Source organism: Anas platyrhynchos, chromosome 3 (genome assembly GCF_047663525.1).
Source record: "Anas platyrhynchos isolate ZD024472 breed Pekin duck chromosome 3, IASCAAS_PekinDuck_T2T, whole genome shotgun sequence".
Lineage (NCBI taxonomy): Eukaryota > Metazoa > Chordata > Aves > Anseriformes > Anatidae > Anas > Anas platyrhynchos.
This window is the reverse complement of record NC_092589.1, coordinates 105,208,375-105,234,964: the sequence shown is the minus strand read 5'-3', so window position 1 is coordinate 105,234,964 and position 26,590 is coordinate 105,208,375. Positions and strand designations below refer to the sequence as shown.

Genomic DNA, 26,590 nt, shown 5'->3' with positions numbered 1-26,590 from the left:
TTAGTCAAGTGATGAAGTGGGATTAGCTAAAAACCAACAACAAAAAATAATAATAAAAAAAAAGCATTTTTTTTCTGGCTCAATTTTGCTTTTTTCCCCCCAAACCAGCTCATTTAAACCACGTGGCTTCTGGACAACTGCACACAAAATTGGATGGACACATCTGGGAGGAGACCAGGGTCATGCAAGGAGCCTGAGGACAGCTGGAAGCACACCAGCCCCCACCAGGACTGGGGCCACAGGGGTCTCAGATGCAACACAGTTGTGTTGGACACTGTTAATTAATCCCAGTTTGTTTTGGCTTTCGTTGGTTTACGCTTAAACAGATTTAGGGGCAGACTGAATGAAAGAAGTGGGCTTGCACTTTGCAAGAGCTGGGCCATCCGCGTTGCTATTTTTAATTACAAACAACGCTAAAGAAACACTTCTCCCAGTTTTCTCATCGGTGCTACTTTGGAAAAGAGTAGTTAGTGAAAAACAACTGCTTTATGAGAAGGAGCATTTGTGGGGATTTGGATGCTCCTAGATGCCCAGCTCAGTACACGTTGGGCAGCGTGACCTAGAGATTGCAAGGAAGTGACAGTGCCTACTGAGGGCTCCTGGACAGCCGCTCCACTGCTAAAATTAGAGCAGGGCTCTTTGTTTCAAAACAGCCAAAGTATTAGCTTTTAAGTAAATGTTCAGATGTTTAAAGCTCGTTCATACTATATTAGGAAAAGCAAGCAATTTCTGCGTAGGTGGTTCTGACAGAACCTGGCACGTGCTGGATTTTCCAGATAAAGTCTGTAGCTGAATAAGTGATGAGAACAAATTAAGAAGTCAAACCTGGGTATCTGAGAGTTGAAAACTTGACTGAAATCCGGTCCCACTACAGAGAGAAACTTGCCACCCGCACTCCTGTGCTAGCCTCTATCTAGGCTGTGCCAAAAACACAAGAGGCACCATCTGAGACAGCAGAAGACAACCTCCCCCCTAAAGAAACCTAAACCTAAGAGATGACACCCTGGAGCCTGTTCAGATGTTCAGCTTTGTGTATTGGTAGAATCACTACAGTACACAATAAACTATATGTATAATATCAGTAAATAAAGTGTTTGAAGGGGATAGGAAGCCAAAGCTTTGGTGTTTTGGATAATTTGCACCAGCCCAGATCAAACCTGCTCTTCACACCCAGAGAAACAGCAAACCCCTGTAGGCTGTGGAGGCACCCAGCTTCTGCTCCAAGCTCCCGTGGTCCTGCAGGAGAGCTACCAGCTGCCTTCAACAGGGCGTCCCCATGGATGTTACACGTCACATCTACTCCATAAAGGTCCTTAGATTTTAGCTGAGAACTAGTTCTTCTTTAGGATGATCTAGCAAACAGACAAAAAATAAGACTTGCAGCATTTAACTAATGTCATGTAGCTTCACCATCACGTCCATCCCAACTGAACCCAGCCAGACCATTTCCTGAAGGACAAAGCACCTCGGAGCCCATTTACTCTGCTAGCATCCTCCCACCTGAGAGCATTCCTTTCACACTGTGGAGTCATTTGCCAAAGGCACCACTTCACAGCACATGCTTTCATACCCGTGTGGCACTCGTTACACAAAAAGACACGGGGACAATTTACAGGTCTAATCCTACCAGGTGAGGGAGTGTTGTGCTATAAGCAAAATTCAATTAGGAGACCTTGCAAGATCAGCCTCTGTGCTTGTTAGCAGCCAGCACAGGGCAGCTATGTTTTTCTGCCTATTGACTGAGCAATCGAAAGGCAACTGCTGCATGCAGCCAGAGCAGCATCCAAATTGCTGTACGGTTCGGGAATGGGGGAGGCTTCCAGATGTAATCAGCCTGAAGGGGCTTGGTCTACCTGATTATGAGGCTCCAAGTTTGCAGACAAAACTTCTATCATTGCCCTTATAAGAAATCTTTCATACATGACATTTTGTTTGCTTCTAACAATAAATGACTAAACCATCGATGTTTGCAGCTCACAGCTGTAGGCTGCTTGCCAGGATTTAGCTGCTATGGCTGTGGCTAAGAGAAGAGCTCCCGATAGAAACCATCTACAGCAAAATGTAGGTGTACACTTACACTGACCTTCCCTGCTATTGCTTGGGCGTTGATAAAAGCCACTAGGATCTGACAGCTCCGATGGCAAATGCCCAGGTTTACAATAAAACTTGGTGCCATGCTGCCAGAAAACTTCAGAATATGAGTAACTGAGGAAATAGACCCAAGATAGTTTGAGACTATGGTGAAGGGACTTGTGGGTTACAGGGAGAGCACCAGGCAAGACAGGAAGGCAGAAGCAGAGTAGCTAGAAACCTCACCGAGTCTTTTCCAGGCCAGGTTTTGTTGTTCCCAGCCCTGGGCTTCTCCACGTGCAGGAGCCAGCAGATTAAGACCTCAGCCATTATGAAGATCTGCATCATGTCAGAAGCAGTCGGTGCCCTGACGATGATGTATTCAGCACAAGTTGACAGCCAGCACTAAACGACAGCAGCGATTTCCAGCGGGACCAGAGTCTGCAAACAGTGTAAGATAGAGACACCATCAATAAGACAGCCTTGACCTTGGCCTCTTTAGAGGAAGTGAATTTCATTTGGGCTAAGAAATTCATGTTAACCCAGGTGCTTTCATCTTCTACAAGGAGGTATTGAGGAAAGATGCCCTGTCAGGTGGTGGCTGCACAAGTAACGACACACACAAATCCCAACTCCACATCCACAGGATAAAACTCATCCTCCCCTGGGCTTCCAACTTACCTAGCAAAACCAATTAAACATCAGCTGTCCGTAACTGTTTACAGACAGTGAAGATATTTACAGAGTAAGCTACTGTGTGGATAATATTTAAGCACCTCTCTCTCTATCTACTTAACTCTTTAATCTGATGCAATGAACAGGTGAGGTTGCTTCCTTCTTTTTTTGTTCATTTCCTTCGGGTAATTAACTATCTCAGCCTTTTCCAGTAGCACCAGAAACACTATTTCCCATTGAAACTACCGAGATTTGACAACAGAAATCACCATCTCCTGCTGGAATTATACAGGCTCTAGGGAGATGATCTGGATAAATCACTTTCCTCTGAAATCCTGCCCTTTGTTACAGCTTAGTTTTTTTTGGAGGGCAGGGGTTGAAGGAATGAATTTAAAATGCAAAGCATCATTTACACATTCCATCCATCCAAAAAAAAAAAAAAAAAAAAAAAAAACAAGAGAAAGAAAAAAAAAAAGAGAGAGAAAAAGAAAATACAATCAGCAAAGACCAAGTACTTCTCTGCAGGTCGATAGCCAGTAAAACAATCTGAAAGAGTCCCTGACCTCAGCTGAGCGACCTCCCAGATGATGGATGCTCCCAGGTTCTGACATTTGACCCGTGGTGCAATCAAGAGCGTGCCCACCCCCAAACCAGAAACCGCAGCCAGAATTGGATTTAAACCCAGAGGCAGGGAACCAGACTTCATTGATCTGATCTGGAATTCAGTGGCTCAGCGGGGAGCCCAGAAGCCTGAAATTATGGCCTGACTATGAAATCCTCCTTTTCTGTTACTTCTGACAGTGTCCCTTACAAAAAAGGGAGTATATTACTTTTAATCTGGTGCCTGCCTCTGCAGCTTTCATTAGAAAGCCTCACATGAATGATTAGCCTGTAAATATGCAATTAAATTTGAATTGCTGCTGTTCCAGTTAGTGAATTTACCAATATTTGTTAGAACTTTAGTCTTCCACTCCTGGTCATTAACGGTGCCCAAATGTCAAGCAAAACCATCTTGGTGTATATGATCTTTTGGCAGCCCAAATTTATTCGTTGAGCAAAGGTCAGGAATTTGCTTAATTACAAACGCGACTGTTTAGAGCGACTTCGTACAAGTTAGAGAAAGCTGCACTCGATTTGTTCAGCACAGCGTCCTCGAAGTTCCCATGGAAAAAAATATTGTGCCAGGCACATTAAGTGCAAATTGCATTATAAATTCACTTATAATTAAAATTGCCATTTCTGTGCCTCCTGCCAGACCCCACACTCTGCTGAACAGACACCGCTGAATCCTTGCTGTTTCCATGGCATTGTTACCCTTCCTAACAGTTAGGTCCCTGCACACCCCTGGGAAACAGCTCATTATGGGCCGTGGTAGCCCAGATCACTGCATCAGCACAGGAACTCGGGTAAATCATTCAAAAATAAAGGGAGGAAAGACAGACGTGCTCTAAACCAGTGCATCACGGGGAAGACACCTCAATGCCAAGCTCGGCTCTGCAGTGAAACATTTATCATCGTAAATACAGAGCTGGGAGCCCTCGGAGCCTGTGCTTGTCCCTCTGGGCATGATACATGGCCCAAGGTTGTTCATCTGCAATGAGTTTCCCTCAGTCATTGCCCCCCCCAGCACAATATTTATGGCCCAAGCCCTGTGGGACAGCACTGGCATCACTCCTTCACAACAGCACCTCGTCTGGGATCCTGCTGGGCCAGGACACAGGTATAAGCTTTCCTGGTGAATCCGCAGCTTAAAACAAGGTTATGATACCCTTGGTTAAAAGGGCAAGAGAAGTGCAACTTAATTACCCGGTATTATGAGGCAGCTATTCTGAGAGGCTGCAGGAGGAAATTGGCACCGTTCTGATGGAATATTCCACGTGGTTCACAGCAATTTCATGCCACCTCGGAGCAGACAGGCAGTTATCTGTATCTGTCGAAAGGTAATTGTGACATGCAAAGTGTTGTTCCTCCCTTACATAAAATATAACCCTATATTTTCAGGCTATATACCTTATATTTTTAGAAGGGAAAGAAGCAAAGCAAGAAAAAAAAATAAAGTTAAGCTGGAAACAAATTGGACGCAATTCAAAAGGACAGTGGAAAAATACAGGATGAGAAGGCGAGGGTGAGCAGCAAACAAGCAGAGAAGGAACAGGACATTGCTGTGCACAACTAGTGGTGTGCAAGCTCGCAGTGTAAAATGAGCAAACGTCCAACCATGAGTAAATACCTGGGAGTGAAGGAGGTAAAAGGTACCAAGACATCTCCAGGGCTTCTCAGCTTTAAGTCTCCAGCAGAACATCCCCGTGTAGCCGTGGGCACCATATTTCAGGTGTGGGCAAACAGATGAGAACCCAGAGGAGGGGAAAGGGCACGATCCATGACCCAGAAAATCTGGCTTCAGAGGAGTGATTGGATTAATCGGGGGTTAGTTAGGCAAGGGGAGAGAACTGAGGAGATGCTTTAACTCTAAAGATGTAAAAAGTGGGCAAAAAAAAGATGTAGAAAGTGGCCAAAAACTGCCTCTCTGGCAGCTGAACACAGGGAAAATCCAAGAGGTTTAAACCAGGAAGCTTAGGGTAGGTGTGAAGAATTTACTAGTAAGACCTTTAATAGGAAATCTTCACTAGAAGATCTGGAACAGGTTGCACAGGTAAGGTGTAAAGTCCTTGGGTAATTTAAGTAAAGGAGATTCAAGCATGGTTCACCCTGCCCTGGGACAGGGATGGCCTCTGACTGCTGCAGATCCCTGGGGCAGCCTGGCTTGTGTCCACAACCGTGTACAGTGCCCCTGTGCCCCTGGAGGGAAGCAGATCTGTGCCTCTGAACCACCTCTCCGTTGGGATATCCAAAGCCTGAGCACTTCTCATCATCCTCCAAAAGGTACTCAGGACCACGTGAGGATGGGCTTCGCCTGGCTGACAAGGACAGGGCAGCAGTCACTTGAGGGGACATCCAAAGGGCCTGGAAGAGATGCTCCTTTTGCCTGATTGGGCTGCAGGAGAGCCACTGGCCCATTTTTAAGCACCAGCAGCGCCCACATCTGATCTCACCAGTGTGTTCACTCATTTATTTATTCATTGGAACAAAATTAGCGACCCACGGAAGGAGTATGAGCAGAAAGCAGCCAACAGCACTGGAAGGGAAGCTCAGCTTGGTTGGGTGCAGTCAGGGCAGCACGTGTACCTTTAATAGTGAACAAGACCAAAAAAATAAAACTAGAACTTGCAAAACAGTCACTGCTTACTTAAAATGCCAACCACGTGCCCAAAACAGAAATACCCAACCTCTGCCTGGAAAGCCTGTAAGCACTCTTTCCCAGCAGTGCTTGTTGTCTACGCCACGGAAGTTTTCCACTGAGGAGATTTGCACCAAAACAAGAAATACCCTTCTAAGGTTTTCCATAACAGATATGCCCAGAAGACATTTTATAAGTGCTGTTAAATTTAGGCCTTCACTAAAGCAAGGGGTACAGGTGCAATACCTCAGAAGGGACCAAGAACCAGAAAGCCCATCAGTTCCTTCAACGTTCTCCAGTTTTGTAGCAGTAGAGTACATCTGGACTTCAAAATTATGGTTTAGCACATAGAAAATACACTTCCCTGTTGCTGTTTTGCTGGTGTTTTTTCTTTTTACTATCAGCCATTTGACATCCCCTTGCCAGCAAGAAAAACTGGCCACATGCTGAGCCTGTTTCCTTGAGGAGCCTACCTCCCAAAAGGAAGCCAGGTGAAGCAGGAGGCAGACGTGGCTGGTTATACACCAGCGCCTGCAAACCTGGGAGCACGCCTGTCTGTGCAAGGCTCTGTCGCAGCAGTGAAAGACCCAATTATGCTCGTCAGTTTTTAATTAGGAAATGACGTGTGATTTACAAGGCTTAGTGCAGTGCGATATTTTAACAAGCCAGGATTGACGTTTCAGAATCACATTACAGTAACTTTTTCTTCCCCTTCCCCCTGAGTCATTCAAGCACGTAGTTCAGACAAAAGAGAGAAAGTTGTATTGTGTTTTGTTTCATTTTGTTTTTTCCTGAGTTTTAATCCTAACCAGAGCTGCTTCACAGAGAGGCACCTGGTCTCTCCAGATGAGGCAAGACAAATTAAGTCACCATCAGCCCTGGGAAGGCCAGCAAGGTCATAACATATTTGGGAATTCCCAGAGGAGACTGGGGTACACACAGTGCTGACAGCAGGTACTCTATCAGGTACCCTAACATGCAAAAATAAAGGTATGGAGTGATAACCGGCTGTTATGACACATAACACACGTACCAGGGTTTTAAGGAAAACCGTGAAGAAGAAGAATAAAAGTCATTGAGATTCCAGCTGGAAACTTTGCTAGCAAGAACAACACAGTTCCAAAACCAAGAGTACTGAAAGATTCATGCTATCCTTGTCGGGGAGAAATACAGAAAGAAAAGGACGGGTATGTTTTAGACTCAAAACTAGAAGTCAAAGTACGGCTTTAAATGAATAACAGAGATGCCTCTGCACAGATTTTGAATGGATACAAGCAGGCTAGGAATGAAAACAGCAATTCTAGGCGTACCACAGCATTGCTCATGAAAACTCACACCTGAATACATCTGTTACAAGCAGCCTGACCACCAGTTTCAGCTGGAAGGCAATCGCTTCCTCCAGCACAACACCTCCACGTAACAAGGCAAGTGTAAACCTAAGCGATGTGTAGACAAACCCTGATCCTTGGTTGGGTGCAGCCTGAGGAACCTCCTGGATCAAAGCCTCGATGAATTTCACAGCCCCGGAGTGTGACAGAGGGAATTAAGTAAGCATCTGAAGGGAACATGCCCAACAACCTGCCTACAGGAATGAAAAGCAACCATTAAGGGGTAGCAGCTAAAACAGAAATTGCATTGCTAGAAGCCGTACTTCAACATAATCATTATATTTATGTACTTTAAAATCTTGCTGTTAAGGCTTTAATCAGACTACTCACTCGAAATAACTGCTAAATCCTACACTTTCAAAACCAGATTTTTTCCATCTACATCTACGCAAAATGATCAGAATATAAAGGTTTCCCCACCATGGGATTTAACTATTTCCTGATGAAGACAGCTTGCAGAATCTGAAATAAATTATTCCTGCAGTGCAACTGAAAAATGCTGCCTGCTGGACTGAAAGCACCAAAATATCAGCACATGACAACACACCATTAAATCGCACCATCCTCAGAACCTGCAGCTCCCAGGTTCGCATTCAGAATCCGAGCCCAGGTAATTCAAATCTTGCCCCCTCCTTAAACTGAATAAAACATGACCTGTGCTTCTGTTCTGCATATTTCATTCACTGTAGCTCACTTCCATGCAACTCTCAATAGCAAATTCTGTGAAACACAGGAGTTAGACTGTGCAATAGGTCTTTCCAGGGTGACCTTTTGCTTTTTATTATCTTTTTTTATCATCTCACTGTTAATTACATTACTAAAGTAATGTTATCAGTTACTCCACCTCATTCCAGTTGCTTCTGTTTATTTCAATACCAGAATTGCCATGGTCTGATAATAAATTCAGCTTTTGTTTTCTGTCCTATTGCAGTATCAGATAGGCTTTGCTAAGTGGTCAATCCACAACCTCATGCCTCCTCAGGCACCAGACATATCAATACTATCTTTAGGCATAAAGGTACTTGAATTCAGCCCAGTGGCAGGGCTGGAACCTACTGGGGCCAGAACGTGGTAGGATGAACAGCTACATTCATGTAGATGCAAAGCCCAACCGAGTTTCTCAAGCATGACAACTACAAGAGAGCTGGGAAGCACTGCTGTACATAAAACATGTTTTATGTCCTTCCCGAGCACAGTTTTCCAATATTCCCTCATGAGAGTTGGCAGCACTCGATTATTTAACCTAAGAGGGAAAAATTTTGTCCCAGAGAGAACAATCCCTTGGAGCACATCACCTGCACCCCATACTGAGAGCAGGCAGCCTGAGGCAGGGGGACGAAGAGTGGGACACCTCATGTGGAGGCCCACCAGAATCTGCTTGTTGCTGCTGCATCCAGCCCTGCACACCTGGAGGAAACCTTGCAGGTTTGGTCTTTTAATCTATGAGGGAAGCACATTAATTCTGTAAGAGAGAAGAAAAGATATGCTTGATTGGATTTTTGACTCCCACCCAAAGGAAGGCTGCACATCACCACTCTGTTCCTTCACAAATCTAAGCATCTGCTTACCAAAAGCTTCAACTCTTCACCCTTCAAAAAAGTCATCATAAGGAACAGGCTGATAAATTTGCTGCATTTGATTTTTAGATGAACGATCTGGTCAGAAACTTCATGGGCTAGCAATAGTTACAAAAAACATAAATAGCAATGTATCTTAGTAAATAGATAACATGTAAATAAATTATGTCCATAACTATTTTCATCTGATTTTATAACATGAACCTCACATCCATGACACGATCCATTCAACATGTTAATCTTTGGCACGGATTAAGCATGACCTAAATTTAGGTCTGTCTCTCGTGTGCTCTTGCAGGAAAAGGGCTGTTTACAGTCACACAGCTCAGGCATGATCCCACAGAAACGCACACAAACTCAGGGATCTGCTCCATGCAAGCCCAGGGCTGTTGGCACCCACCTGTGCAGAAATGCTCCAACACCCTTTTATCCTTCTTTTTCAGCTACTTTGCAGACATAGGCATCAAAGGGAGAAAACAACATGACCACCACGCTGCCTGCACTGTTTCAACTGCCTTGTTGCCACGTCAAGCAGAACATCAGGGCAGGATGGGAGGGAAGCACGAGGGAGAGAAGGAACACGGGGCATGCAAAGCAGAAATAAAAATGCAAAACAAAAACTATAGCAGAGCAGATCAAGAACAAAAGAGGCAAATTCAGGAGACAGGCACTCGTGAAGCTGACAGGTGAAGCGATGCGAGGAGCGCATACATGACTGGATTGCAGTAGGCATGATGATGCTCTCATTCCTACCAAAATGGCTGTCGCATGAATGCCTTCCCTCTGCCTCTCTATTTACCCTTTGCTGAAACAAGGCTTGCACAGCTCCCAGCCCGGGACAATAGGCAGCCATTCAAAACTTAACAATAGTCTGTTAGTCTATTGAGAGCAGCTCTGACAGATGGGCACTGCTGGATTTAGATGTGCTGGCTCGCACCGCTCCCGCCTGCTGCTCGCGGTCCCGCGCATTAGTGTAAGCCGCCCTCCTTGGGCTCACCCCCTCTTTGGCAATCACATAACCCCGGGGATTAAGCAGCAAGCAGAGTGCCTGTTCAGCAAAGGCCTGGAAGAGGTTGGGTGCGAGCAGAGGAGGGGCAAAAAAAAAGACAGAGCAAACTGGAGGAGGACAGGCCAGACCCCAGCATGAGGTATCCCGTTTGCAAAGCCCACAGGCTTCAAATGCATCATCAACCCCACGCAGCAGCTCCCAAAATCTGGAGCTCACCTGACCAGATATAAATGTCAGCACAGGAGTTATTACCAGGGCCACCTGCACCATCTGTGGAGAGAAATGGGCACTTGTCAGGCACCTTCCATCCATCCCTCTGGAAGCTGGGGTCTGATGGCGGTCAGACGAGCTGCCCCCTTCATTAACCAGAGCTTAGGGTTAGCAGCCCAGACATAAATTTCTCTGCCACTGGCATAGAAACTTAGGAGAAATTAATCCCAGGACAGTGCACGTGATGCTTGCTTGTCATGCAGCCAGCTCCATGCCAGCAGCTCTTTGGCCAAGATGAATAAATATCCCATTGACAATCTGATGATTAAAATTAAACATCTTATGCACGATGTCAATGGAAAACTGAGGGAAGTGGCTTTATGTAATTAACAACTGTTTGGGGAGATTTTTCAATAAGTTTTTAAGGGCAACATTATTTGTCATACACCTGCCCTAATCAAGATTAACACCAAGAAAATGCGGTTGCCTCTGGGAAATTACTCACCTTGCAGACAGTACAGGAAGCTTTTTGTGAAGTCAGGACTCATCTCCGAGTGCCCAGTCTTGAGAAAAGGTCAAGAAGACACCAAGGGATCGGGGTGTGAGGGTTATGACGTTTATGGGTTTCCAATTTAAAAAAAAATACACAGTTTCAGGAATCTGTACCCCAAAAACCAGAAGCAACCTGCAGAGGCCATACCCACACTGGAAGCACAGCTCAGGACACTTACCACCTTGCTTCAGAGCCACTCTGCTATTCCCAAGCCTGGCATCCTTTTCCGAGGCACCAGCCCTGCAAGCAGACGAAGAACGAAGCCTCAGCAACCTTTTGCTCTGTGGAGGGAGCCACAGCCCTGTAACACAAGACGAGGCTAATAATATCTTCAGGACACATGGGTCTGGGTAACACAAACGACATGATGGTGATTCAGTTCGTAATTAAACTTCCTGTTAGAAATATCAAGGTTCCTCTGATGGCACCAGCAATTGCTCTTCTGACTCATCTAGCTGTTGCCGTAGCCAGGCAAAATGAAACCTTCTTTGATCCTGAAGGTATAAATAATTAAAGGAACTATTATTTTGAAAGAGTACCTGGTATTTCAGTTACTGAAACACCATCAAAATAAATAGCTACATGCAGAGGAAAATACTACATCCTACTTGAGAACGGTGGCTTTTATTACGATGTGTATTACCTGAAAGACAGCAATAAAGCACCTATCCAACCCTCCCGTGGAAGAGATTTACTGCCCATCCTTAGCTGCTTCCAGCAAGGTTATCCTACATGGCCAAATGAATCGCTGTAGTCAAGTGAGAACCAGAAACCCACACCTTCCAGCCATTGTTACAGGGTCAGCAGCATGGAAAGTCTTGGTTTTTTGACATACAGGCCCAAAATTTCCTTGGAGTTAGTACTGTCTGAAAACAGATTGACAGGCCCAGGCCCCAGGAGCAGAGCACCCCACCATGACGCCCTTGGAGGCCTGGTGCATGGCTGCGGTGTGAGCCCTCGCTGCCTGGAGCCTGCTCGCTGGGCTCCTGGCTCTGAGGAGCTGAAAATTTTACCCCCAGTAGAAAAACATAAAAGTACTGCACCCCTTCCTCGCCCAAAAAGTGACCATTCCCACAGGGCCCAGAGGAAAATCTGCATCAACTCAATGAATAAGGCAGGGGAAGAGGTGAGCCCATGGCAGGCCTCTGTAGGGCCCCCAGTGTAAAGACAGAAGCAGCCTCTTTACCGCAAGGCTCCTGAGACCCAAAAAAAAAAAGGCTTTTTAAAAACAAAAAATGTTTTTAGCTCATCTCTCGGGAGGTCTGGAGCCGAACTCGCAAAGCCTGAGGACTGGCCAAGTGGCACTGCTGCCACACGCAGCACCCCAGCTGCCGGGAAGCATTAAGGCTGCGGTTAGTTAATTAGGGAAGGGATCGTAAGAGCCTCACAGCTTGACCTCACCCTCATTACAGACGGCACCGAGCTGCGCCACTCGCTCCAGCGAGGGCAGGATCGAGTCGCCTGTGGCTCACGGCAGCCCACTTGTCCCCCTTGATGAGTCTCTTGTTTCTCTTTGCCACAAACAACTTGAAAAGCCAACAAACCTAGCTCCTGAATAACACACGCAGGTGAGAAACCCTTTCCAGCCTCCCTTCGGCGAACTCTTAAGGATGAAGCACAGGGCATAACAGCTCCCGTAATAGTTCCCTTGCTGGTACAAGTTCGAGGTTTATTTTTTCCATTGCTCCTCTTCCTATCTAATTTACCAACTTGATTTTTGGCGGCACAAAAGGCCTGATTTACAAAGATGCCGTGAGTGAATTTGGGGGAACACAGATGTACAGCTCTTCTGAAAAGCACGCCTCACGCTGTGAGACCAAAGACTGAAAAATTACCAGCGAGAGCTCTATTTTTAGCTGCGCTATGTCATAATATTCACCATTTCCAAGCAAAACTTTCTGGCAAATATTTAGAAGGCAGCTTACAACCCCTGGCTCTGTCAGCAAACCACGGTGGCTACCCAGGGCTGCTGGCTGCTGTTTTGCCTCTCACCATGGCACTTTCATGTGGCTTCTGCCAGTTGGCACACGTAGGACAGGCTGACGTGAGGCAAACCTTTCATGCTTTTAATATATGGGAAGCAAGGGATAGTTAAACCACTGTATTTGGGGCCAAAGGGCCCACATAAGCCAGTGGAAAATATTTCTGAGTTTTCACAGCAGGGCATTTGCAGCCCTTCTGAACACTGGCAAGCTTTTCCCAGCCTCACGTAGCCAAAGAGCAGCACCAACCTGCTAATTAGCCCTGTTGAGATGGATGCTGCTAATGAAGGTCTGCTCTGCCAGGGTGTGGGCTGGGGAGCAGCACGAAAACCAAAAGGATGGAGCTGCACAGATCGGCACTGCCCGGCTCCATCCCTCCTCCAGCAGCCCCATGCTACGATTCAGGCTCTGTCCTCGAAGCTGCCCCACATCCTGCTCCGTGGTGAACCCCCAGAGCTGTGCAGCTGACATGACAGCTCCGTTCACAGCCCAGGGTTTTAAATGAGCTACCAAGCTCAGCAATACGTGGTTTTCTCAGCAAGTCAAATGTGCTCTCCAGGTGAAGCCACTCAAAACAAGAGCTGCCTTCCACCTGGGTTAAATACCAGCTAGTGCTTTGGTGAGCAGCAGGGAGGGGGCACGCACACCTTCAGACTGATTAAACCCACCATTAACACCTCACCCAAGATCTACTGTGTGATTGTACCTGATATACATTATTCCTGGACTGACGCTATCCTAAGTGAAGGATTTACAGGAAAAAATGAAGAACCCACCTCTGCTGTCTTCTCATCACACCCTCCCACCCACCCCAATATTTCTAACACCATTAAGTCCACCTCCCTGTTTGGATTGATTTTATTCTGCAGGAGGCTGCAGAGAGAGGCACAACCCTGATTTTGGTGGAAAAAGCCTAAATTAACAAACATAATGCTCTCCCCCTACTGAGGGCACTGGTGACAGCATCCTGGGAAGCCCATCTCTATAGGGGATGCACAGCTTGATCGCTACGGCCCCAGCATCCAAAAAGGAAGCTCAACACAGCAGGCACAAGCAAGAACTAAGTTCAGTCATTGATTTAAATATGTGGCACATCTCCTAAAAGAATTATCCCCATCCTCTGCTGTATTGCACAGTGAAATTGGGCGAGTGTGATGCACTTTCTCATAGTCCCCTGCCCACGAGGTTGCAAGGGAAGGACTCGTGCTGCAGATTCTGCAACTCCCCAAAACCTCAGCAGCCCACATGGCAAAAAGTCTGCTACAAAATCTTGTAGAGAGGATTTGCGTGCATACTCTGATTGTGAGCTCTGCAAGCAAACAAGCAGGGGATGCCCTGTACTGCTGCAGCAACTACAAGAACAGATCCTGTGTTTTCCCCCAGGGGAAGCCCCAGCAGCCCAGCCTTCACCCCAAATGTGACAGTCACCCGGCACCTCGCAGACAGCGGGGCCAGCAGCCTGGGCACCGCACTGCTGGGCTGGCTGCTGGTTTCTTTGTGCAGGAGCCCCCCTGCTGACAGCCAGCTGTAGTGCTTGCAGCAGGTACAAGCTATTGCAAAACATGACTTCAGATCTGCTGGAGCTGACGGAGAACCGGAGCATGGATAGGTGAGCAGGAGGTAGAAGCAAGCCTGAGCTCACCTGCAGAGGCGAGGGGACAGCAGCCACAGGAGGCTCAGATGCTGAGATGTCACCATAAGTACCAGCTGCATGGCCAAGCTTACCAGGAAGCCTGGTCCTGAACATCTCTCTTCAGGCTACCAAGTTACTTGGTAATCACGAACAACTTTCCCTAATCTGCCCAAAATTCACTCCCCCCTTGTGGAGTCTGAGCAGCGATGCTTGAGTTTATGCACACATCTAAATCTCAGTCCTTTTGCACGTGTTATGTGGGGATGCGAGAGGTGAAACTGCATCTGCTTCTTGATTATCTACACAATATTGAACATTTCACTTGAAACATTTTTGCTTTAATTAATTTAAATGCAATCCAGCCGTCCTGCCATTTCATATGTAATCCTGGGATTTAGTAACAGCAAAAGCAGTAACAGCTGAACGATGAAAAGACGGCAAGATTAAAAACTTACCATAAAATTAGCCTACTTCACACAGCAAATAGCTTTTCAATTTGACAAGGGATAACCATTTTATGGAAAATGTGTATTAAAAAATAATCCTGTTACATTCTCCAACGTCTGCCAGTCTTAGCTCCCAGGCAGCAATAATAACCAGATCAGGCTCAGTTTTCTGTACGTCCACATGTATTTACAGCATCATCAGGAGTAACTGTAATAGCTACATCGATAGGAGATGCAATTTCCAGAAGCAGTAATCGAAACAGCAAAGTCATTGTTAAGCCTTGAATGTGTTTTGCTTGAAGCTGTTTGAGAATCCGATACTCAAATTAATATTTTGATTCCTTTTAGGAGGGAATTACATTTCACTCCTCCTTATAGCTGGGGCTGCATTTAAGTGGCATCGCAGCAACGTTCAACCAGAACAGACACTTGCAAATGGGAACGCTTGGCCCTGCTAACATCTCTGTTGTGAAATGCTCGTTTCCAATCCGCTCCCTGCCTGAACACACTGCTGCTTCTGAACTTCATCTAATGAAACCTCATTGCTCCACAGCTTCCCTGCCAAGTCCCTGCTCCCTTCTGCTCCACTGAACTTTAACTTTTGAAGCACAGAAGTGTACTTTTTTTGGGGGGCTGAAACATTTTAGCATCACCCTGAAAATCAATTCATGGCAGAGATAAACCATTTAATTAACTCCAAGGGAGAGAGGTATAGCAATCAGGCTGTCAGCACACTTTGCTACTTACAGAACCAAGATAAAACCAGAGCAGGTGGCAACCTGAGGCTGCTATTCATTTGTGTCCTGAATTGGGAAAAACACATCTCAGTGTCTCGCCGAACAGTGATTCAAGGTGGGAGGATGGAGATTCGTTCTGAAGCACTGACACAAACGCTTATTGAAAGCTCCTGGATCACATCAAAACAAAATTATTATATAAAAGGGTGCAAAGGAAGTGAGAAAGTCACCGCAAGAAGCGCAGCCGAAGCCCAATGCTTCATCCTGATGTTGAATCAGGAGGATTTTGCCAGTTGAGTGGCTCAGGGATAAATTCTGACAAAATATTTAAATTACCCAGGAGGATAGGAAGGAATTCCCTTTGCCATTAATCAGTGACTGGGGAAACAATGTGGCTACGGCTATCAGAGAAGGCCAGCAAAATATGAAATAAAACCTGTGAGTGGTCAAATAGGCACCAAATGGGATTTTGAAGTGATGAGATGAGCCCTGGGCTTCTCCCAAAAGCTTGGGCACTGACAAAACATGCACCAACCTTCAGGGCATCAGATTCAAACCAGGGATTAGTGTCACTCCTCCGCTCTTGCAAAATCTCCTGGGGCTGCACCCCAGTGGCACCTGCAGAGCCATGGATTTGGAGGTTTAGTTCTCAGGGGACATATCCAGGTACATGCATGCATTGCAAAAACTGGTTTGCCCCAAAATTTGGCCACCTACAGAAATAGCTGCAGGCGCTCTCCTCGGGACCCAGCAGCTCGGCCGGGAAGTGACTGATTTAACAGTTTTAGTTACCTGCCAACTCATTTGCATAGCATTAATTGGCTCAGTTACCTGACGATTCATTTGCTAGAGTCACATTAGGATGAGGTTCTAGCAAAGTAAAATTATCTCGCTGCTAGGGGAAGTGGAGACTACACAAACTGGATTTCACCAGGAGCCCTCGACAGCACCAGAGGCTGCAGCAGGAGTACCAGCACCCCCTACCCAGAAACACCAGAAACACAACCCAAAAGACCATAGTTTGCAAGTCCAACCTTTGGATGTGCAAAAACCGCAAACTCTCCCTTAATTTAAGCTAAATCCTACAATATTTGGAAGTATAAATTACCAGTAAGCGATAGCAGAAACTGGCCTTGGATGCTTTTTCCCCCCCAGTCTGCTTCCGAGAGGCACCAGTGTGTATCCAACATGTGAATCTTCACCCTTAGGCCAGGGGAAAAGCCTCCACACGAGCATTCAGTGCCAGCCAAGTGCTCCCGAGCGCTGCATAGCACAAGCATCTCCTAGTAATTCACTGTAATCTTCATCTGACGAACAAAGCAACGTTGCCTGCGGCTTGAACTACACACTGCATTACAAGCCGGGAAAAAGCAGGAGAGGGATTTGGTTACTGGAAAAAAATTGCAAAGCCATTCCACTACGGTATGTTTCTCTTGATATTTCAAGTCTCAAAAAAATGAGTAACAGCAGGGGGGAGAAAAGGTGTTCATTTTGAAATTCATTCACCCCCGATGCATCTCAGGATTTCTGCTTGCAGCAAGAGAAGCATCCGCAGCAGGGGGGATGTTAATACAACCCTTTCTTCTGCACTCACCTTCACAGTGAACTCCTCTCCAGCAGGTTCAAAAGCACAGGGTGGTGTGGGGGTAACCTAAAATCAGGAGCCAAAGCCACAGCTCTGGTGGCCAGCCAGTGCCCCAGGACTTGCTGTTTGCCAGCAGATGGCCAGCAGAGCACCAGTAACACCCAGACAGGGGAATGAAAACTGGTGTTCCTTGTCCATCCCACAGCTACCTGGCATTTAGCTAAGAGCAGGTGCCCAGCAGACACCACCTTTTATCTGCTGATCAGCGAAGAACCCATCACTGAAGATATCAAAGATGTCATCTTTCTGGCACACAACACTCCAAAGGAATAAAGCTGTTTCTCCGCAGGCTGAGGAAGGAGCAATGCCACCATTAAAGGCAGCTGAGGCATAACTCTGACCTATAAGCTAGTCCCGATGTGAAGTCCTGTGCCACAGAAACCAAGTCACTGTGTTGTGTGAATCAGAGGAATCAGTAACACCCCCAAGGGATGGATTCCTAACAAAAACAGCAGCTTCCCATCAGCAAACAGGACACGAGCAGCTCTCAGATCCTTTCTGATGGAAGTATTTACTACTTATAATTCATTAGGCATAGAGGGGACAGAAAGGTAATCAGCAGCTTAAAATGAGGCATCACTGACTGTGAGCAGTGGGCTTTGGAAGAAGAACTCCATTCACTTACTACTTTCTGGCAATTTTTTGGACTTCTCACCGGCGTGGAGGAAGCAGCTACCCTCCGGGGAGCGCTCCAGATTGTTAATATGCCTTCAGATCCGCAGGCTGGCTGTGCCCTGCTGCAGGCACGAGCAGCAGGAACTGTTCTCTGACCTCTTCTGGGCACAAATTGCTGTCATCACTCCAGGAAATTTGAGAAATCTGGGGATTTTCTTTGTCATTACATCCTAGCGGTGCAGTTGCTTCCTGAAGACGAGCCTAACCTTGGGTCGCTGCTCTTGCCCCCCCACATTGCCTAAGATTTTACATCTGACGTGCAACTTGGAAAGAGAAAAGGTGTCAATTTGTTAAAGGCTTTCTCACCTGTACCCATGCAAGTGTTCTTTAAAATCAACAGAAGAAATAAAAATAATGAGAAAGCTTTTAAGTTAGTCTTCTTCCATTGCATCTGGTGCTGTTAAAAGCTGTTAATTGTATTAATAAATATAACACGGGGGGATAGCTAGGGATCAGGGCTGCATAAATCAACTGACAGCCATCAGAGCATTGCACCAAACACATCCGTTTTTACGTATCCCTCAGTATTTTTCCTCTACTAGCCTAATTGCTTTGCACTTGCGGCAATTACTGTGCCAGAACCCCCACCAGACAGCTGTTCTGAATCATACACATACAAAAAAAAAAAAAAAATAATCAGCCCTTCCATCACTTCGCTTCAGTCTCCACTGGTTCTTCAGCCTCCGTTCCCAAACATACCCTGAAGGGTCAGTTAAATTTTCACTTCCCTTCATTTTTCTGTTGGTTTATTTCTGAAGGGAAGCGACAGCTTCCATTATCCCCTCGGTGCTGAGGAGGATCAAGTGTCAAAACAACTGGCATCTCGCTTGAATTAGGAACTAATCGCCTCTCGGTAACTAAGCATTTTATCAAGGCTTGGACGTGATCTGTGTAATCCAACCAACGGCAAGATGTTTAATTCCTTGTGAAAACAAAATTAAAAGAGGCGGGGCCAGATGCAAAGCTTTGCTCCGGACCACACCATAAGAGCTGATTTGCATTACGGCGCGTTCGTACACCAGAAGTCAGCAGGCATTTATACATCTGCAACGCCAGGAGGAGATTAATACCAACCACAGCAGGCCTTATTCTCTCCTTGAATCATTTCTAATTCCTATCTAATCCATCCCTAATGCGCCCGTGTCTACGGTGTCTGTTACCCCAAGTGCGCTTGGCTAAGGGACTTTCTTCCTGCCTGCCATTACAAGACGACTTGGCCATCACACCTCCATTTCGAGCAGCACTTCTGGAGTGTGCTGAAAATACAGTGCTGGTTCTATTCATATCTCCAGTTAGGGGTAAAAAAATTAAAGCTTTCCACCCCAATCATTTCCATTCTTGCCATATATTGAGAATCAAGTAGAAAGGGATCGTTACGATACAGCAAGACCCGACTCAGAAAAACAAGCTCAAAACCCAGCTTGCTGAGGGAGCAATGCTGATATTTAGCAGGAAACGTGCCCAATAACATTAAAAAGAACCAAGTTTCAGTGTTTCAGAATGATGCATCTGGCCATTCAGTCTAACACGTCCCCAATTCCAGCTCCCAGCACGTTATTCTCAGCCCACTGCGACTACTGACCTGTTACCAACATCAGTGCTGCAGGGGCATTTTGGAGCCATCTGTTACACGTCTCGCATTTTCTGCTTTGCATTCCAGCCTTCGGGGATTTTTCTTTTTTAATAATTTATGGTTTTGTTCCCTAGGACAGCCTTAGAAACGTGCACATCCTCCCAGCTTCACGGACCCAGGGGAGGAACAGTCACACACCATCAGCTTCAGTGCACCCAAGAGTGAAGGAGCAAGGATCAGCAAATCACTTACTTCTAACCCAAGACCGCATCTCTCAGAGAAGCACCATACATACTGCACACATTTTCAAAGAGGGAAGCCTTCAGCAGAAAGAAGCCAACTCAGCATTCTTCCAGCTCACAGAAATGATTTAAGTTCCATCAGGTTTCTTTCCCATTATCAAATAGACCAACACAAGGAAGACAGTAGCCAATTTCAGTCTCTCAGTGGGGTTTAACATGAAATAATGTTCCCAGATACTGAAGAACAAACTCAAGCCACATATTGTTCTCCAATACACAGAATATCCAGCTTATTACCAAGTTGTTCACCTTCCATACTCTTTTGTTCTTTGACAGATTTTAATATCATTGCAGTTTGTTTCACAGAACCATTTTTTCACGTTATATACCAGGAAAGAAGCACAAGACACAAAAGGTTCGGTTGCAAAATCATGAACTTTTAGACTTGCATTTTTACCATTAGAGTATTATGAGACAGTTCTTTATTTTGAAAGTTAAAGTGCCAGGTTTATGTACAAACTATTAAAATAACATAAAAAAGTAAACTTAAAACCTGCTAAGAAAGCAGTGAGGTCATGTAGCTGCCTCCGGAGTTTTCTACAGAGTATTCAACAAGTTTAAGGCCAGAATTTCCCAAACAGTCCTTTCTAGATGTGGAGAAGCTAGTGGTGATTACCCAAAGCCCCCATCTGGCAGGAGGAAGGAGCCCACGTTTCACCAGATAAGTAGCGCGTGTTTCAGGAGATACATTTAAGCATTCTAAGAATTAACACCTTTGGCAAAGTCTAACAAAAAGGGATTTTACTGCTGGGGTTACACTAGCCTCCTTAGAAGTACCCATGTCTCCACACCTTTCAGGAGTGGGATTTTAGTACAAAACATCAAGTCACAACGTGACTCAATTTGTTTAATCTTTCCTTGTGAAGAGGAGAGCATACACACTAACTCATGCCATCTCAGTCCATTTAAAATTCTGCATCCAGGGTGAAAGAGTTGTCTGTGGGCTTTGACATGACTCCCATCCTCTGGTATTCACCTACTCGCTTCTCGAAGAAGTTGGTCTTGCCTTCCAGAGAGATGTTTTCCATGAAATCAAAAGGGTTCTCTGCTTTGTATATCTGAAATGCAAAGGTAATGAATGCTACAGTCACTAGGGGTGCTCAAATCTGCAACTCATGAAAGCATTACAAAAATGGCTAATGACACCACTGGTGGGCTTGCTACGCAATGAACAAAAGCCTCTGCCCCATGTCTTCGCTGTTCATTCCTGTCTTTACATTCTCGTTCCCATTAGACAGAAGCACAGCAACTCCTACGTGTCTTTCATTAGTGTTCTTGTGCCTTTTCTGCTGTGGGTACCCAAACAGTTCCTAACAGCAGGACTAATAACTGAATCTGTAAGTTATACCAATAGCGCTGCAGCCATTTGAGGATTTGGGTTTCTGGAAGAAATTAAACTTATTATGGTCTTCTCCCCACGACAGATCTGTGTGTTAGCCTTACCTTTTTAAATCCCAGTTCCAACATAAGCCGGTCTGCTACAAACTCGATGTATTGTTTCATTAAAGTGCAGTTCATGCCAATCAGCTTAACAGGCAGTGCCTCTGTCAAGAATTCCTGCAGAAAACAGAAGCACATCGTGTACAGCAGCCAGCATTCACTCTGCACCATCTAGGGTAATTTTATACCCAACAGCTCCACAGTTTTGCACTTAATGGTGACCAAGTTCCTAACCAAGCAGCAGACAATTACCTGTTCTATGAGGACTGCATTCATGATGATTTCTTTCACCCTTTCCTCCGACGGTTTGTGTATCAAGTGCTTGAACATGAGGCAGGCAAAATCACAGTGCAGACCCTGGGAAGAAGTTTCAGAAAATTGTCAGAATGCTGATTTAAAAGAACCACTCGAAGCAGTAGCACAGAGTAACTAGCCTGAAGTCTAGGCACCATTACTGTGCTTGCCACGCGAGTGCTATCTGCAGACAGCTTTCTGCCTACCCAGAAGGAGGTACAATGAATTCAGGCCAGTACCAACTGCATTTGCTCCCTCAGCAAGGGAAAGAGCTGGTGAGAAACTTTAAGTTCCTTTTGAGTTAATAAAATAATACTTTCACTCACTAAGATCCACATTTACACACTTTAGTGAGCTTTACAGACTGCCTCCTTCTAAATACAATCCTGCAGAAAAATACAGGCTGCAGCAGAATGTCATTACTTCGAGCCACATGGCACATCACCATATTAACTGCTAAAATTTGAGCCTTACCTCATCTCGACTGATGAGTTCGTTAGAAAAAGTGAGTCCCGGCATTAATCCTCTTTTCTTCAGCCAAAAAATTGAAGCAAAAGAGCCAGAAAAGAAGATGCCTTCCACAGCTGCAAAAGCTACTACACGTTCTCCTGTTACAAGGAAATGGATGTTGGTATCACATGGAAGACTTAACAGGATTAAAGCTGAGACGTTGTGAATAGACCGATAAACAGAGTCCTCGAAGGACAATGAAGCCTTCTGCTCAAGGGTGCTATAACCTATCCATAAAGCTATTCTAGCAAAGGCTTCTGGTTATCAAGTAGAACTTTGGAATAAGAGAAGTGAAACCAAATTAGAGTAGCTAGCAGGTAGCTGAAGCCAAGACTCCTTCCCCTAGGTTAAACATCAATGCTGCCTTTTTCCAAAGAGTGCACACAGAGTAGTCATTTTGGCAGCAGATTGAAGTCCGTGTCTGCTCATCCTTAATTAAGTGAGGAACTTTGGCCTCATTTAATGCTTTAGCAGTAGCACAATAACGATCTCTACCATCTCCTCTCACCTGTGAAGTGAGACATCACAAATCACTGGGGCAGAGGAGCCACTGCCTCCAACTGTTACAAACCTGCTGGAGATCAATGGCCAGTTCTAGACACGTCTTATCAATTTGTTCATACAGCAAAGTATACAAAGATTGTCATGTGAGCTCATTATTCAAAACACCAACAACTTTACAAATATTCACGTTCATTTGCAAGACAAAAATCTTCATCTCCAGAATTATCCCAGAGCATTTATTCATCCTGTGACAACAGTCTCTAAACTGCCTAGAGGAATGGTGGTTCCTCCATCGTGCTAGGGAAGAAATCTCGCTTTGCTTCCAATAGACGCACTCACCATATGTCGCTTTCTTGTCCCCAATCCAGCGCATGGCCCAGTCAGCCTTCTTTTTAACACATGGTAACGTTTCAATAGCATTGAAAAGGAATTCCCTGCAAAGCAAGACGCGTCAGTAGCATGAGACAGCAGCACAGCAACATAACATTCTTAACCATAGATGGTGTTATTCTCATGTGCTCTGTACCCTCAATATTTAAGTAACCTGACCCATTTTATTTTGCACCTCTCTCTATTTGTGTCCATCTACTACCTCTGCACCACCTTCCTGTCATGTCAACACCAGTTCATATGAATTCCTGACAGTGTCAAGGGGAGGACTGTTTCACCAAGCATTATAGTTGAAAGAGACTTTCAAAACTACAGGCCAGCCTCCAGTGCCAAGACCTAAATATTCAGGTAAGCAACTCTTCCTTAAACACTTAGTGGAATTAAGCACCACGGAGCAGACAATTCTTCCTTAAACACCTGGTGGAATTAAGCACCATGGAGTGGAAATGTCAGCTTTCAACAAGCTATCAGCAACTAAATCTCTCTCAACCACATCTAGCACCAGTTATTTCTCTCAACAGATGTTGGTCTTACAAGAAAATACCAGAATAAATCTAGTCTAGACTGCTCAAAAGCCCTGAATTTAGGTTTAAAACGCAACTCTTGAATTGATCCATCTCATTGCACTTTGGCTTTGTTTTCTAATCAACATCAAAAGCCACTTTGGGGAAATAAAGTGTTTTGCTTGCTTTTAAGCCCAGCAAAAACAGTCAAATCACTAGGTGCTAACCATTAACTAGATTTGCAGGGTTTTAGAAATATTTTAATACAAGTGGTAAGATTCTTTAATACAAGCAGCAAGATTCTCAGAGAAAATATCCTGCAGAACTACCTGCTAGGTGCAGTGGGTCCTCTATGTGAGAGCTTACTGTAATTTAACATAGCCACTTGTTTGTTGTATCTTTTACATAGTTTCGCTTCTTACTTTCAGTAAGAAGTGGTTTCAGTTTCCTGCAATCTAGGCAAATTCTCACACTTAAGAACAAAAACATATTCTGGAGTTGCTCTTAAGCAGCACTTTTAGCATTATTTTATATACGTCTAGTTCAAATCCCCAAAATCAGCTTTTGAGTCAAAATAATAGATATACAGCAATTATATCTCAACAGCTCAGAGTTTCAGACCTTTCATTGTCAGGCAACACTAACCTCTCCTTAGAGTCCTTGATGTACGTGTCAATCAGAAGGCTATACATTTCTGAATGTATGTTTTCCATGGCGATCTGGAAGCCATAGAAACAACGAGCTTCTGTGATTTGTACTTCTTGACTGAACCGCTCCACCTAGAGGAAATAAAGGAGCATTTGTGAAAATTGTTAACTAAGTTGCAGGTTAGAAGCAGCAGTGCTGTCTGTAACTGCTCAGCCCACAGAACTCTCTGCAGATTAGTCCCAGAAATGTGGGGTCTGAGCAGGAAGAAGAGGAGCAGTTGCCCCTCACAGCCCCAAGCCATGAGTTGGTTTTTAGTCCCAGGAACAGGGAACTTTCTTAATTTTCCTCAGCCTCCACTAGGGAGGAGAGCAGTGGCAGGTTAGAAGCAGATCAGGGGCTCTGAATTGGGCAAGTGCTACTACTGTAGGGCAATGTTCACTGGGGAAAGGGCAAACTTGGGTATTACAAGGAGGAAATCTGGTCTGCTAATCAGGATCAGGCAACACTACATGCCCTAAGCAGACAAGCTGGCAGCTGTGCCATTAACCGTGCAGTTATCTGGCTAGGCTCAATCCCCAGAGGGACTGGATGTCGGGGCTCTCTCCCCACACCCACCAGGTTCTCGTTGACAATGCCGTCACTGGCAGCAAAGAAGGCGAGGACGTGCGAGATGAAGTATTTCTCCTCGGGCTTCAGCGACTCCCAGTGCTGGATGTCCTTTGAGAGGTCGACCTGAAACGTGAAAAGAAACATAATAAGAGAGAATATTAAAAGAAAGCGATGAAACAAGGAGGAATAAAAGCTCCTGAAGCAGGGATGGTGTGGGTGAGATACCCGTGGGGAAGCCTCAGGGCTGCCCCAAGGCTTGGGGGGGGGGGTTTGGAGGAGATGACCCCGTGGGGACTCCCTCACCTCCTCCGCCGTCCAGAAGGACGCCTCGGCCTTCTTGTACATCTGCCAGATGTCGTGGTACTGGATGGGGAACACGACGAAGCGGCGGGGGTTCTCCCGCAGCAGCGGCTCGTCCTGCTCGGCGCTCCGGGGGCCCTGCGGCGGGCGGGGAGCGGCTGAGGGAGGGGGAACGGGCCCCGAGGGGGCACCGCCGGCCCTGAGGGAGCCGATTTAGGGGAAAAACGCCTTCGGGGCGCGCACTCACCGGCTCCTGGAAGATGTTGCGGGCCGCCTTGCTGGCCAGGACGCGGCTGCTGCTGGCGGCCGGGGGCTGCGGGGAGAGCGGGGCGGTGAGAGAGGGGCCCGGGAGGGACGGAGGGAGGGCGGGGGGAGGGAAGGGGCCGCTCACCGTGTTCTCCTTGTCGCCCAGCGCCAGGCCCTTCAGGGCCGGCAGCCGGGGCTGCTCCTGGCGGGCGGCGAGCGGGGCGCGGGCGTGCAGCATGGCGGCGGCGCGGAGAGCGACTGGGGGGCGAGGGGCTCCGCCGCCCCCTTTATATACCCCTTCGAACTTGGCGCCACAACGCCCGCCGGCCAATCAGAGCCCGAGCCGCGCCCCGAGCGCGGCGCTCATTGGGCGGGAGGCCGGCCAGAGGCCCGCCTCCCATTGTGGCGCCAGGAAGAGGGGCAAGGAGGTTTTGGCGCGCTCGCGGAGGCCACGCCCACCGAGCGGGCAGGCCACGCCCCCGGGGTCTCTGTGCCCCCCCCCCCCCCCCCCCCCCGGGTGCTGAGGCGCCCCATGGGCCCGGGGCCCCTTTCTCCCTATAGGAACCTGAGGCGCTGCCCCCAGACCCCATAAGTTCAAACCAGTCACACATTCCACATCACAGACCTGGGGCCGGGCTCCCCTCAGCTGGCAGCCCCCAAAAAGGCCAGCCCAGGCAGTGGGTTTAGGGCATTTGTCCCATTTAGGGTCTGCATGCTGACAGCACCCCAAACACTGAGGGCTCAGTACGCACCCCAGCCCTGGGACCCAAAAACCCCATCCTGTTTTTTTGTGCACCCAAAGACCACATCCCAGCGCCCTGAAAAACCCACCCGTGATGGCCTCCAAACCTGCTGTAGGACACCCCAAGCCATAAGACCTGTTCCTGTTAAAAAACAAAGAGGCTGTGAGGCCATCGAGGCTATCCCAGCCTCCTACATCAACCATGGGGTTGGCTATCAGGGAGAAACTTTTCTAGGCCATCGTGTTCCACAGCCAAGGTGGTGCCCCCGTATGGGGTCAGGAGGCAGGGGGCAGCTCCAGCCCCCCCCCAGGACGGTGATCCCTGGGGCAGGAGGGGCAGGGAGGCCTGCCAGCACCCTGTAGGGCCCTGCTATCTCCTGCCACCTCCTCAGCAGGCACCTCCACCCTGCCCTGCTGCCAGCAGATAGCCACAGCCAACCCCACAGCCCGTCCTCCTCCATCACACAACTGCATCTGGGGGCAGCCATTTCCAGGGGATTTTAGGCCCAAAGGGGGTTTTAATTGCGGCGCCCTGATCACAGACAGCGCGCCCCAACTCTTGCCACACATGGAAAATTACAGGAGCCTGTCAGTCACCACAAGCGGATATTTCCACTGCAGCTTCCTTTGGGTTACATTCCTCTGCCTTTACTCACATGAAATGCATACACAGGAAGGCCGCCCGAGCTGG

The 26,590-nt window shown here is 46.7% G+C and overlaps 1 protein-coding gene and 1 long non-coding RNA gene across 2 annotated transcripts; both read right to left on the bottom strand.

Moving 5' to 3' along the window:
- Window positions 1-348: 348 nt before the first annotated feature.
- On the bottom strand, window positions 349-6,366 carry LOC113843322 (uncharacterized). The gene is made up of 4 exons (XR_011808563.1): window positions 4,976-6,366; window positions 4,552-4,675; window positions 2,317-2,511; window positions 349-1,352 (listed from the first exon to the last, which is right to left on the bottom strand). It is a non-coding gene; the product is annotated as an uncharacterized lncRNA (long non-coding RNA).
- Window positions 6,367-19,844: 13,478 nt separating this feature from the next.
- RRM2 (ribonucleotide reductase regulatory subunit M2) lies at window positions 19,845-25,638 on the bottom strand. Its single transcript, XM_027455223.3, has 10 exons — window positions 25,303-25,638; window positions 25,159-25,224; window positions 24,915-25,049; window positions 24,618-24,734; window positions 24,000-24,133; window positions 22,801-22,895; window positions 21,922-22,055; window positions 21,406-21,510; window positions 21,157-21,270; window positions 19,845-20,771 (listed from the first exon to the last, which is right to left on the bottom strand). The coding sequence occupies exons 1-10, from the start codon at window positions 25,393-25,395 to the stop codon at window positions 20,619-20,621; spliced, it is 1,146 nt and encodes a 381-aa protein (XP_027311024.1). The 5' UTR covers window positions 25,396-25,638; the 3' UTR covers window positions 19,845-20,618.
- Between the last annotated feature and the right edge of the window lie 952 nt (window positions 25,639-26,590).

Coding starts and splice junctions, on each gene's coding strand:
- RRM2 (XM_027455223.3), bottom strand. CDS start 25,395: ATGCTGCACGCCCGCGCCCCGCTCGCCGCCCGCCAGGAGCAGCCCCGG. Junction 24,134..24,617: donor GCATTGTCAACGAGAACCTG/GTGGGTGTGGGG, acceptor TATTTCCTCTAG/GTGGAGCGGTTCAGTCAAGA. Junction 21,271..21,405: donor ATGCAGTCCTCATAGAACAG/GTAATTGTCTGC, acceptor TGTTTTCTGCAG/GAATTCTTGACAGAGGCACT.